A 13,444-nucleotide genomic window follows, 5' to 3' on the forward strand; every position below is an offset into this window, starting at 1 on the left:
CTTCGGACGAAGTATTTAAGACAGCGCTCGAGGAAAGCACAGAAGGCATAAAGATAAATGGAGAAATAATTAATAACATAAGGTATGCTGATGACACTGTGATTTTAGCAAGTAGCATGGAGGAACTGAGTTGCCTAATGAGTAAGATACAAAAAACAAGTGCACAATACGGACTCAGACTAAATATCACAAAAACCAAATGGATGTTAGTAGGCAAAACCCAACAACCACCACAGCAACTGATATTAGACAATGAAATAATTGAACACGTGGATTCGTACATCTACTTGGGAACAACAGTTAACTCAAATTGGGATCAAGCGAAGGAAATACGTATAAGAGTAGAAAAGGCAAGAGCATCGTTCACTAGCATGAAGCAAATTTTCACCTCTAAAAGCCTCACCCTACCTCTCAAAATTCGACTTCTGAAATGTTATGTATTCCCGGTTTTGTTATATGGAATGGAGGCGTGGACAATGACCGCAACATTGATGAAAAAAGTAGAGGCCTTCGAAATGTGGGCTTACCGACGTATATTACGTATATCCTGGACTGAGCACGTGACCAACGAAGAGGTACTACGCCGGATAGGTAAAGAGAGAGAGGTAGGAATAAGTATAAAGAAAAGAAAGTTGGAATACTTGGGTCACGTTATGAGACATAAAAAATATAGAGTACTACAGCTGATCGTTCAAGGGAAAATAGACAGCAGAAGGGGTCCAGGGAGGAGAAGACACTCGTGGCTCCAAAACTCGCGGCAATGGTTCGGATTGTCATCTGCTGAACTATTCAGATCTGCCGTAAACAAAGTCAGAATAGCCATGTTGATCGCCAACGTTCGGAACGGACAAGGCACATGAAGAAGAAGATAAATGATATAATAAATAACTAAGAATATTTGCTCCATGCGTAGATGATAAGAAAGCTATGCTTCTCCTCAATATCCCGTTTCTGTTCTAAATTCTTTCACGTTATCGATCAACTGTTGAATTTTATCAGCACAGCTTTGTCATTAAAATAGACATGTTGTGTAAAACGCCGTCTACACTCTCCATCGAAGTTCTTCGGACGAAGTGTCGAAGTGAAGTTAATCGAGGCGAGGTAACTCTCTACATACTCATGAAGTCGAGTAATGTAGTGTGAATCTTCGTATTCCAACTTCGGTCCCTTTGACACGGACGCGAAAAACCGACACAGATCGGAAGTAGAACGAGGCGAAGCGAAGTCGCATGAACTACACTCTCGTTTCTCGTACTCACTGTACTCCGATCAACTTCACGAGTAGTATTCGATCCGTGCGTGACCATGGTAGGGGTACCTTGAAACGACGCCAGCGTGCGTCATAAATTTTATCAAAAATGTGTGCAAATACATGTTGCGTATTTAATTGTGCTAATAATAGCAAAAATAGTAAGTGTAGTTTTTATAGGTTCCCAAAGATTACATATAAATTAGAGAAAAGAAAAAGATGGATCCGTGCTATTAATATGAAAAAGGAAATATCACATAACCTCATTTTTATGCAATTGAAATGGGAAATATTTAAATAATTTACCTTAAATGATATATTATAAGGCTTCAAGCTAACTGAAGAGTGCCTGATGACTTTAGCTTTTATATCATAACTTTTACTATTACTGCTTTTAATTATATGCTCTTTCGCGTGAAAAACTTGATTTGCCAGTACTAGATTTTTAACTTTTATTTTCCGTTTGGGGTTAAAAAGATATATTATGATGAATTTTGAGAAACCCAGTTTTTAATACTACATTTATTTTGTACATAAACTGAAAAAATATAATTAAAAAGTTAATTATTAATAATTGTCAATTTCGCCTGTATTTAACAATGTCAAACATATGTCATATGTTTAACCTGAAAATTGGTAGGTCCAAAACTGTCTGATGAAGGCGGTAGGTGTTGCGACAGTCACGCACGGAGCGAATAGTGGCCTCTTAGGAATTACTATGGAGATCTGATAATGTTCTATTGCGTAACTACTCGCGTATTTTCTCCAATAGATTGGTACACGTATTAGTAGACAGCATATGAAATTGTAAGCTTAAAGTCAATTGAAAATTGAAGTTTTACGAGGAGGTTCAAATATATTATTTAACAGATCTGTTTTACTACAAGAAGCGCCGTACGCAACGTAACCAAGCTATGCAAGATATTCTCGTATTATCTCTGCACGGACTGAGATGTTCCGTTTCTATTATTGAAGTAAAATTAAAGCACAGCATTGCCAGATGTTAAATAAATATTAAATGTCTTCATTTTTCCCTTCGAGATCTGAGATAAAAGACTTTAAGCAACAATCCTAAAAATGGCTGAAGAATTAATTTTATACTGATTGTGTTCTAATTGTTCTAATAAAAAAAATTCTATAACTGCAGTTGTACTTGAAAGCTTATTATTAGTTCAGTTTTAATTTTAAGTTAAAAGTTTTTATGTTCAGCAACGTCGCCTAAGTAATTACAGGCACTAGGTAATTTTTAAAAATGTTTAGTTACTTCTGTGTCGTGCCTGTTAGTCCAGTCGTCAGAGAGTTGACCACTAAAAAGCATACGAACAAGCTGAATTTTGCCAAGAATATTAATTTTGGGACCCCAAAAAAATACAAAAAAGTTTACCACTTTTACCCGCGGGCTTCCCCCTAAAACCCAAAAATACCAAGAATCTGTGCGTCGTAGAAAAAAATGTTTCAAATAAAAAATGTAGCCGAGATAATTTTAAACAAAAATATTTATTAGCACTACCATCACCGTCATACAGCTGCGGCGAGGTCCAATCTATCAAGCACATAACGGAGGAGTGCCACCAGTGAGCATACGAGGGCAGTTCACAAGACTGCCTGTTTGCGACGATCGAGTCGATTAACTATATAAACAACCTCGACGTTTGCCTATAAACTAAGCATGATTAAGTATTTTTATATCGAGTCAATTTTGACGTTTATTGTAATATTGTAGATGTGCCGAAATGCTATACGCTAAATAAATAAATAAATATCTAGGGTAACCTTTGTTATAAAAAACATATTTAAATTTCGGATCTACTTTATATACCGGAAAATAATAACAAAAAATTATATTTTTTTACCTTGTGTAGCTTCCAGAGTTCTTTTTAAAACTGCATGCAAAGACGCTATCGTGTTTTCTAAAGATTGCTTTAGATTACTATTGCTAATGTGCATCCAAGATAGTATGAGAGCAGCGAATAAATCTCCAGAACCCGTAAAAGCAATTGGTAACTTTGGAATTTCTAAACAATACTTTTCTGTGTTTTCTCCTAAAACATTTAAAATTGTTAGTTTATGATGACTGACAATTTAGCAGCGACTTTTAATCAGAAATCCGAAATGGTAAAGTTTTTATTCATTCTAATATTGTGCAATTATTCTCATAACCCATCATAACATATGTAAACTATTAAAGATAATTGTTGAATCACAGCAACTTTCTCAAGTAAATTTTTGAAACTAGGTACATTGCGCGTCATACAAAATAACTATACACTTTTTTCTCAATATTAACTTGATTGCTAAAAATACCAATCAGTCAGATTTGTTAAGATTGATAAAGCGGATTGTTACAATGTCAGTTCATTTCTAAGTTTGATAAAATGCGAATATTTTCCTAAATAAATGGTTGATCTATTTTAGACGACTGACTCAAGCGTTTAGTAGAAGCTAAACCACGGAACAAACTATAGTTTTTATACTGCACTAAATACTTTAGTATTTTCGATTTTGTTTGTGCTATAAAGTTCTTGTTTAGTTAGTGCATTAAAAATATTGTTTTTTTTTTATCATGGAACGACGTCATTTACTGTAAGAAATCGTCTCCATGAAGCCAATCTCCACAGTCGAATGCCATTGAGATGTCCACCTATCTCCAGAGGCAACCGCGCTGCAAGATTAGACTGGCGTCAAGAATATCAAAAATTGGGTGCAAATGATTGGGTTACAGTTTTATTCTTCGACGAATCTAGATTTGGATTTCATCCAGATTCTCGTCGAGTAAGAGTGTGGAGACGATCTGGAAATGTAGAACGTTTAAGACATGTCCAGGAAGTTTACACATACAGAGATGGTACAGTAATGGTATGAGATAGAATAATAATCGGTGGTAGAACAGATCTCATTTAACAAGACCGCTTGCTTACAGCTCAGCAGTACTTTAACATCATTCTTCAACGTATCGTTCGTCCGTGTGATGGCCCTGTTAGTCAAAACTTCCACCTCATGCAGGATAACATTCGTCCACATATCGTACGCCTAGTGACAGATTGGCTTGCCATATTGATGTGTTTCTTTGGCCAGTACAATCCCCCGATCTGAATCCAATCGAGCTTATATGGGACATGCTTTAAGGAAGAATTACTCCACATATGGGTAAGATATACACGTCGTTTCATTTCCTAGAGCATCCGATAGAAGAATGCGCAAACGTACCTGAACAGGATGTCAACAATCTCATTTTGCCTATGAACGATAGATGTAGAGCCGTAATAAACCAGGGTGAACGCCATACTTTGTATTAATTTTGTTTTTTTTATTACGACCATATTTTGTGATAACCTATTTTTTTTTTTTAATTTTACTTAGGCATTCTCGTTATTTTTGTCATTTTAACAAATTAAGTATCAAAGATTTTCTAAATTATTTGAATAAATCTATTTGGACCCAAATATGACTTGCTTTACTCGCTAAATGTGGCGATAGACGTTCCGAAGAAATTTTAGTTAATCAATTATCTACCACTGTACAAAAACACAATGAAAACTGCAAGTATCATCAGAGTATCGAATAATTTAAATGATCTTTTACAACATATATCACTTAATGCCAATTTCGCCACATGAACCCTATTATGAATATTTATTATCTTTTTAAATTAATTCCTTTAAAGAAGCCCTTCAAAAATACATCTCATATGACAAAAGCCAACAGCACTACATGAATTTCCTAAAAGGTCAACAAAATAAGCGGCCTAATGCAATTTAAACAAAAACCAAAAAGAGAAATCAAACGATTTCTGCCTAGCGAAACCGAATTCAAATCTTAACCACTGTGTTTCCTAAAATTTGTGAAACAAACAGCTGGATAAATTACTCGGCAAGTGAATCTAAAATTGCATTCCACATGCCGTTCATCCTGGTCAAAATTCGTAGTGAATTCAGTTTCTGGTACTTCAAACGAAGTAAATAATAAAACATAATGACGGTATTAGATTTTTGTTTCGATACAGTGCAGCGACAACCGCTGATACGTATTTCGACCTCCTTAGGTCTCGTCAGAACGGTATAGTCACTGCTCTGAACCAAAACAAAAATATCTCCCGTCCTAGACAATAGTTATTAAATTAACTATATACGGACGTAACTACGCCATCTAAAAACAAAAAGAGAAATCAAACGCTTTCTGCCTAGCGAAACCGAATTCAAATCTTAACCACTGTGTTTCCTAAAATTTGCGAAATAAACAGCTGGATAAATTAAAACCAAATAATTCAAGTCAAACCCATTCGAATAATTTTAATACTAGAGCGAATAATCCGTCAAATTTTCAATATTTTATTAATTCCTCTCTGAGTACGCAACGGTCCGCTTTTAATTTTTCACCAAAACCTAATTTTAACTTAGAAAGGAGTCTTCGACAGGCCAGTAGTCCTAGAAATTATTCTCAACCCAATAATTTCGGCAATAATCCCAATGTTCAGTAAAAAACCTCTCACTAAAAATATGTATAATCGACGAAATATTTTAAATTCTGATTATTCTTCTCCTATGAGTGGTGTACAAACGATTTCAATAAGAAATCAACCTATGATTATTTCTACTGAAAAGACATAGTAATAGAAAAGACAAATAATAATATTATTTCCCCTCAAGCTACAAAATATTTTAATTCTCCCCATATTTATGAAAAAACCTTTACATTAACTTCAATGAACGTAACTCACAAATATTTCCTACATGTAAAAGCCACCTTATTTAAAGAATATAACATAAATGAAATTATATATGTCCGAGTCGTTGATTAAAATAAAAATTTCGAATTACTTGGAAATTATGAGCTAGAGCGCTTACATGCAATTTTAAATTATCCAACGAAGACATTGACCCTTAAACCACATGACATTACAATTCTTTTTAATACACTTTACAATAAAAAACCAGTCGACGTTTCGCAAGGTGAAATTCTATTCCCTGAAACAACAATTAATAACGTAGTTACTCCAGAGTCCATTCACATAGTGAAAGACAATTACATAGATATTTTTTTCTGTAAACCTATACAAATTGGACCTGTTCAGGTAGAAAAATGAAATAAATATGAAATCTCAAATGGCCCAACAAAATGTAATCCTTCTATTATTAGGACTACTAATTTTAACTTAGAAGAGAAAAGTGAAATTTTTATCATCATATAAAATATAAAGATATTTTTTAGGATGATAAAAATAAGTTAACTTTTACTTCTGGCATTAAACATGAAATTAGAAAGCGAGATGAGAATCCTGTTTATGTTAGAGGATTTAGACACCCAAAATCAATGCAAGAAGAAATCACAAAACAAGTAAATCAATTATTAGATAATGAAATTATTAGACCTTCCACCTCCTTGTTCTGCTCCTTTTTGGAAAAGCCGATGCATCTATAGAGCGTTTCACGTTAATAAAATAACATTAGGCTTATGGAGATCAGTGTTGCCAAAACTCTCAGGCATTTCCATTTTCAATTAACATTTAACTGTAAAGTCAGAATAACAACTGAAGGAAGAACCACAAAGCCTTATTATCATTATGTAGTCTCAGAGAACGACATAAAATCGCTGACATACCGTATTATTTTAAGTTGCAATTAGTAATTAGATATACGCATTCCAAGCGGTCCGTTTATTTGCTTTTAAATCTTTAATAGCCGGCAAAGTGCATGATTTAACTAAGCAATATTTTCTACTGATTTCTATGATTCATGGTATATGATATTCTTACCGAAAAACAAATAAACTGTCGTTACTATAATTAAAATAAGATACAATAAAATTATCTTTTGTAAATACTATTTATTTAATTAAAATCATTTTCCCTACTTTTCATCTCTTGTTTCGAATGGACACTTTTGATCAATTACGTTTAAAAACAATTATTTAATTCATGTCTGTGAAAACGAAAATACAAATTATACAACCCTGAATCGTGCTTGTGTTCATCGTGGCATCGCTGCGCTTCTATCGTCCATAAGAAATACATGGCCCTATCTCCGCAATGTTATTTTCTTAACGTGGAACGCTGTATAAAGAGCGAAAATTTAGGATGGTAATTAATTACAGTAAGTTAAATGAAAACACTTGCCCAAAATTGAAGAAATATAGAACAATTTGGGTAAAGTTACATATTTTACAGTTCTCGATCTTGCTCAAGGTCTTCACCAAATCGAAGTACATTCCAATTGCATCAAGAAAACTACCTTTACAGTTCCTCATGGTCATTTCTAATTTAGAAGGACGCTCGTTTGTCTAAAAAATGCTCCAAGCACTTTAGAAAAATTAATGGAAAATGTTCATAGATCCGCTTCGTCTATATGAACGATTTATTATATTTTCAAAGTCACTACATGTACACCTTGTTTCTTCTTCTTCTTCCTCTTCATAAGCAATTCTGCTTGTTCATTGGCGGATTAATACCTCTATTGAAGGCTGTCAATCCATCTTTTGCTCGATCGTCCGATACTTCTTCTGCCGCTTGGAGAAATAATTCTTTATGCCCTACAGTAGTGGTTATCAACCTGGGGGCGCGCCCCCTGGGGGGCGTGAGAGAATTTCAGGGGAGGCGTGAGGGTACAAAGAAAAAAAAATTAAAATTAAAAAATATATATTTTGTTAAAAAACAAAATATTTTGTATTTCGTATTTTTATTTTGTTTAGAAATATTTCTTTATTTAAACGTGATTAAAATCGGTTTACTCAAACACACAACCTGAGTTAAACACGACAGTCTTGTGTATGGCAACATCGTAGGAGCGCAAAGTATATTTATCAACACTGTATTGCAAGCACTCCTGGCTCCAATTCAATGACTCCGTCTCACGCGTCAGTCTCAGTCGACAGCGTCTGTGTGCTGTTTGTAGCAATAAGTGTAATCGTTATTTGGCTCGTCAGGGCTGATCAGTCGGGCAGAACATGACCATTTTTGGTTTTTTTGTTGTTTAATTTTAAAGCTTGAGTTGGTCTGTTCTCCAGTTTTCTTGTTCTGATAATGTATTCTGCTATATAAATATGATTACCGTTGGCAACCGATCAAATTTGGTACCAAATTATTCGTAATAAAAATTTGCAAAACAATCTAACTTTTCTAAATTGTTTTGATTGTGATTGTGGAACATATGGCAAAAAAACTTAGTTCAAGTATAATTGACTCACTTATCTTTGCATACAATAATTGAATGTGATACTACATAGTTTTTTTCAATCGGAAAGAAAAAATCATATTTAGCTTTGAAAAAATGAGCCGAAAAAACAAGCTATAAGAATTTTTAGTTGTTTACACTAGCTTCAGGATATCTGAGACCCTTGAAAAAATCAAAAGCAGATAGATGCGGTGTAAACTTCTTCTTCTTCTTCACGTGCCATCTCCGCGACGGAGGTTGGCAATCATCATGGCTATTCTGATCTTAGATGCTGCTGCTCTGAATAGAGCTAGAATAGGTGTAAACTTACTTAGGTACAATTTATCTATTGGAAAAAGTAAATCTATAAATAAATTACCATACTTAAAGTCGGCTAAAACAATCTATTTTAAGGTGTATGGCAGATCAATAAGTAGAGTCAAACTATTTTGTCAAAAATTACTTCATGCGAAGTAACAAAGTTGTGCAGATTTTGATTACAAACATTTTGGTATCAAATTTGCCTGGCAGCCAGGGAGTTATGGGTTTATCGAAAACTAGAGCACCTTTTGGGGGTTCGCCGCTTGCCTCTATGTAATACTCATTTAAACTGAATATCATCTTTTCAACTCACTCTTAATCCATGCTATTAACACTTACCTTTACTAGAACTAGCAAATACATTCAAGAAATTAGGCTGGTTAGGTATTTCAACTGAAGAAACAATAACATTTTTTACACCTCTCTTATGTAAAATATCTATAGCTTTCCAAACATCCTCTGCGGTTTTAACAGATATATCGGTTAATAACTGTAACTCAAAAAGATTTGGAGTAATAATATCAGCTAGCTTTACAACAGAATCTTTGTATATCGGTACTAGTTCTTCTGGTACATATAAATTTCCATTGTCTCCCATTACAGGATCGCAGACTAAAAATAAAAATCAATCGTCAATTGAAGGAACATTTAAAAACATACGTAGATGTTACAGTTTAACTTTATCGCCCAACCTTATGTTGATCGAATTACCAGTAAATACGATAAATTCATTACTATATACAAACACGGTTTCAATGTGTAATATGGAACTGGCTTTTCAGTGTTTATTTGGGACAATAATGTAATATTAAAATACAAATTATATGCTCTCGAATTTTTTTTCAACGAAATACAGATAATAATGCAAATATTTTCATTTTAGTTTACCGAAAACTCTCCCATACCAACCGCTACTTGAATTCCAAGTCTCACCACCTTCACAAATGAATTCAGTTATCAATATCCTTGTCTTCAGATTTATAGGTCTTTGCGATGATGCAAGTAGACCCTCTCTGCTCTCTTGTTTAAAACAACTCCTCATCCAAAATGGTAACCGCGAAAATCATATCAATAAGAGCCATCCACAGGCATCAATCTCCCACCTCGATCTCAACCCAAAGATCCTTATAATACGAAAGGCATCGCTGACAAAAAACAATATTTACCCCCCCACAAACAAAAACTTTCATCTCTTGTCCGATCAATCAAAGACAATATTCCAAATAAACAACACGGAGTTTATGAAATTCCTTGTGCAGACTGTCTTCGATCTTATATAGGCCAAACCAATTGTAGAATCCAAAATAAGATTTATGAACATTCAGGCTCTCTAGTAAAGAAAAACAAATTATAAAATACCTTGTGAATGCGAACATTTTTATTTAGGTCAAGGCCATTAAACGTTGAAATAAGTGAACATCATTCTTATATTAAAAATGGATAAATGAATGGATTCATGGGTAAATGAACATGAGTTCAGTGGAAGGATTCAAGTATAGTCCAGAATGCGCTAGGGAGGCACTTTTTGGCTTCGTTGACTTTGAAAAGGCATTCGGTAAAGTACAGCATGTAAAATTAATACAGATGCTAAAAAATATAGGAATAGATGACAAAGAAATTCGGGTCATTAAAAATCTGTAATTGAATCAAACTGCTGTCCCCAACATTTTTCAATGTTTACTTTAAAAGGCACTTGAGAGACAGTCATATGGAATAAAAATCAACGGGTAACTACTTAATGTAATGAGATACGCGGACGATACAGTAATTCTGTCAGAAAATATCGAAGGTCTCCAAATTCTGCTTGATCGTATTCACGGAGTAGAAGAGGAAATTAAAGTAGGGCATTAAAATAAACTCAAACAAAACCAAATTTTTAGTCTTTAGTCGTAACACACATCCAGATACAGAGCTTCAATTAATTGGAGTCCAAGTTGAAAATGTTCACAAAATTACATATTTGGGACAACTGTCATACTGAAGCAACTAGATCCAGATATTTAAATAAAACGAAGAATATATTTGGTATGTACTTTTGTATGGAGCAGAAGTGTGGACTCTAAAAGTATCAAGTATGAACAGCATTGAAGCATTGGAAATGTGGATTGATAGAGGGATGCTGAAAGAAAAACTAATGAGGAAATACTAAGGAGGGTCAACAAAGATAGAGAATTGCTAAAGGCTGTTAAACATCGGAAAATGTCTTATCTGGGACATAGTCAGGGGAAACAGATATAGAATATTACAACTGATACTTAAAGTCAAAATTGAAGGCCGTACAGGTGTAGGAATAAAACAGGTTTTTTGGTTAAAAACATTCGTGAATGGACTGAGATTTCAAATGCATGACAATTAGTTCATGAGGCAGAAGATCGAGAAGCCTTCGTAATGGTGATCGCCAACGTCGGATAACTCTGATATGGCACCTGAAAAAGCAGATATCAAACCTTGAATATTCAGGAGTTTGAAAGCTCGCCTGAACAGATTTTATAAAAGCTTCAGCTTTTTCTTCACTTGAATTTATAATTTGGTTGTTTATCAACATATGGGAGTGATTAGAAACTTCTGGTTTCTTACGATTTTGAAAGCATTACAGAATTGTTCGTCGTCTCTGTGGTCCAATTTTGAGGTTACTTCCATCGATTGGGAAGCTTTTAGGATGATTTTCTTCTTAATTCTGACATAAATGAATATATTGTGGAAGAGCAGGTGTACAGTTATTTATTATTGCATTGAAATATAGATTAATGTTGCAGCTATAGAAGACTTTTAATTTGAAGAACGCTCATGTCGATATTTTTTTTACCATCTTTAGTTGAAAATATGGCGGCTTCAATAGAAGATCTCAACGTATTACCATTATTACTTATAAATCCTATACATGAAAAAAAAGACGAACCCAAGAAGAATTATTAGACGAAGAAACAACATTTCAGGAATATTTTAGAATGTCGCAGTACTCTATTTCTTTTTTCTTTAATAAATATAAAACCATAACATACTAACCGCACAACATCTTCTGCTTGTCTGTTTACCACTCGTGTTCACAAAACAATAAAATCGTGTTTATACAAGTTCGTGCGGTCCGTGTCATTTCCGTACATCGCCAGTGCCGGAATCAGAAACATCGTTTGGGATTAATTTCAGGCCCGGCACGAACAGGACCCATCCGGAAAACACCAATCGATGGCTTAACTTGCATAGTGACTAACTCTGTTTTTTAAAACTTTACAGGAACACAAAAAAACTTCTTAAAAAAATTAATACTCAGAATATCAATATTCCAAAAATCTATTTGTTGCCTATTTATTATGCACTTTGAAGTTACTAATAAGCATAAAAAAATATTTTGATTAAATAACAATTAGGTATGTAAATTTTTGGAGTTGCCCTGTTTGTAATTAAAAGAAAATAGTAAATATTAATCGGAGTTGTCCACGTTTCTCTGCATCATATTATGGAAGCTCTATAGGAAAATCAAATCAATCTGTAATAATATTTTTATTTATTTTTATTTTATAATAAAGGATTTTATTTTTATTATACCATAGAGTATTTTATTTATCAGTTTTCATGTGTCACATTGTCGTAGTAATCCCTGTAGTCCACCGACAAGTACTTTTTAGTTGTTGTAAGTCTTTGAATTATTTACGACTACTTATTCTAAGCTCATTGTCATGAAGATTCGGTAAGCTTTCAATGGATTTAACTCAGATCCTTTTATCACAACGCTGTGGCAGTAACTGCCATTTATTTGTAAACCGTAACTTAAAGTACAGGTTCCCTTGTTTATATTGTAGGGCACGAATATCTGTGACCTAAAAAACAAAACGTTAATTTAACAATGTTTTCGTCTTCTGTGTCTCTAAAAGACCAAATATAATTAACATTAAAAGACATCTCCTATGGCTTTTCCTGGTCTTGGCGAGCTCCAACACCAACTCCTGCATATTCAGCTGGTACATGAGTTATTTTGTTTTTCAGTTCCCTCTCTATGGTGGCATGCATTTTGCCAATATTACGTTTCTATTTTGCACTGTATATCCATCACTGTAGAATATAATTTTAGTATTCTGTCCAGGTTCTCTGTGGAGAAAGAAAAACTCGGCAAAAATTTTTCCGTGATAAACTTGACAATTATGGTAGCGTAATTGTCAGAGAATAACCCTCTTTCGATCTCGTTACACGGATAACAAAATCTGTCTTTATTTTTTATATGGAATATACAGAAATGTGCGTGCATATCTCAGTTTTATAATATAGAGTTTAGATTTGGGTGCCAATAACACAGCTTGCGTGTCCATTGTGAATACAAATTCTTCTGTATTTTTATCCTGTTCTTTTTCAAGTCGGGCTTTATTATTTCTTTCTATGTGCTCCTTATGTTTTTCTGTCAGGTATATTTCCGAATTTGTGAGAGAGACACTTTTCGCATTCACCTTTTTTTGCCTAAACAGTGATATATTTTCAATTTCTAACATGTTGCTAATTTTAGCAATTGACAGAGGTTTGGTATTCCGTGGCGTGCACCAGTCTAATGTGTACAAATTGTACAAGGCTTTTTTGATGTCCATTCTGGTAACAAATAAAGCTTGGACGAATTTTTGCGGCAATAATGGGATTCCATTTTTGGAATGTTGTTCAAAAACTCTTTAAGTGATTAAACTTCTACTTCGTAGGGATTTTTTGTTGCGTATTGATTTGTTTTATGAGAAATATTCTCTTTGCC

At 33.9% G+C, this 13,444-nt stretch overlaps 1 protein-coding gene across 2 annotated transcripts in view; it reads right to left on the reverse strand.

The window, feature by feature from the left end:
* Positions 1-13,444, reverse strand: part of Pdxk (pyridoxal kinase) — a 44,148-nt gene that overhangs the window by 7,232 nt on the left and 23,472 nt on the right. For both annotated transcript variants that reach the window (XM_072535307.1, XM_072535306.1), the window contains exons 4-5: positions 9,055-9,327; positions 3,103-3,291 (exon numbers count right to left, since the gene is read on the reverse strand). In XM_072535307.1, coding sequence (XP_072391408.1) covers positions 3,103-3,291; positions 9,055-9,327 — 462 coding nt within the window. The remainder of the gene's footprint in view (positions 1-3,102; positions 3,292-9,054; positions 9,328-13,444) is intronic.

This window comes from Diabrotica undecimpunctata, chromosome 6 (assembly GCF_040954645.1).
Source record: "Diabrotica undecimpunctata isolate CICGRU chromosome 6, icDiaUnde3, whole genome shotgun sequence".
Classification (NCBI taxonomy): Eukaryota; Metazoa; Arthropoda; class Insecta; order Coleoptera; family Chrysomelidae; genus Diabrotica; species Diabrotica undecimpunctata.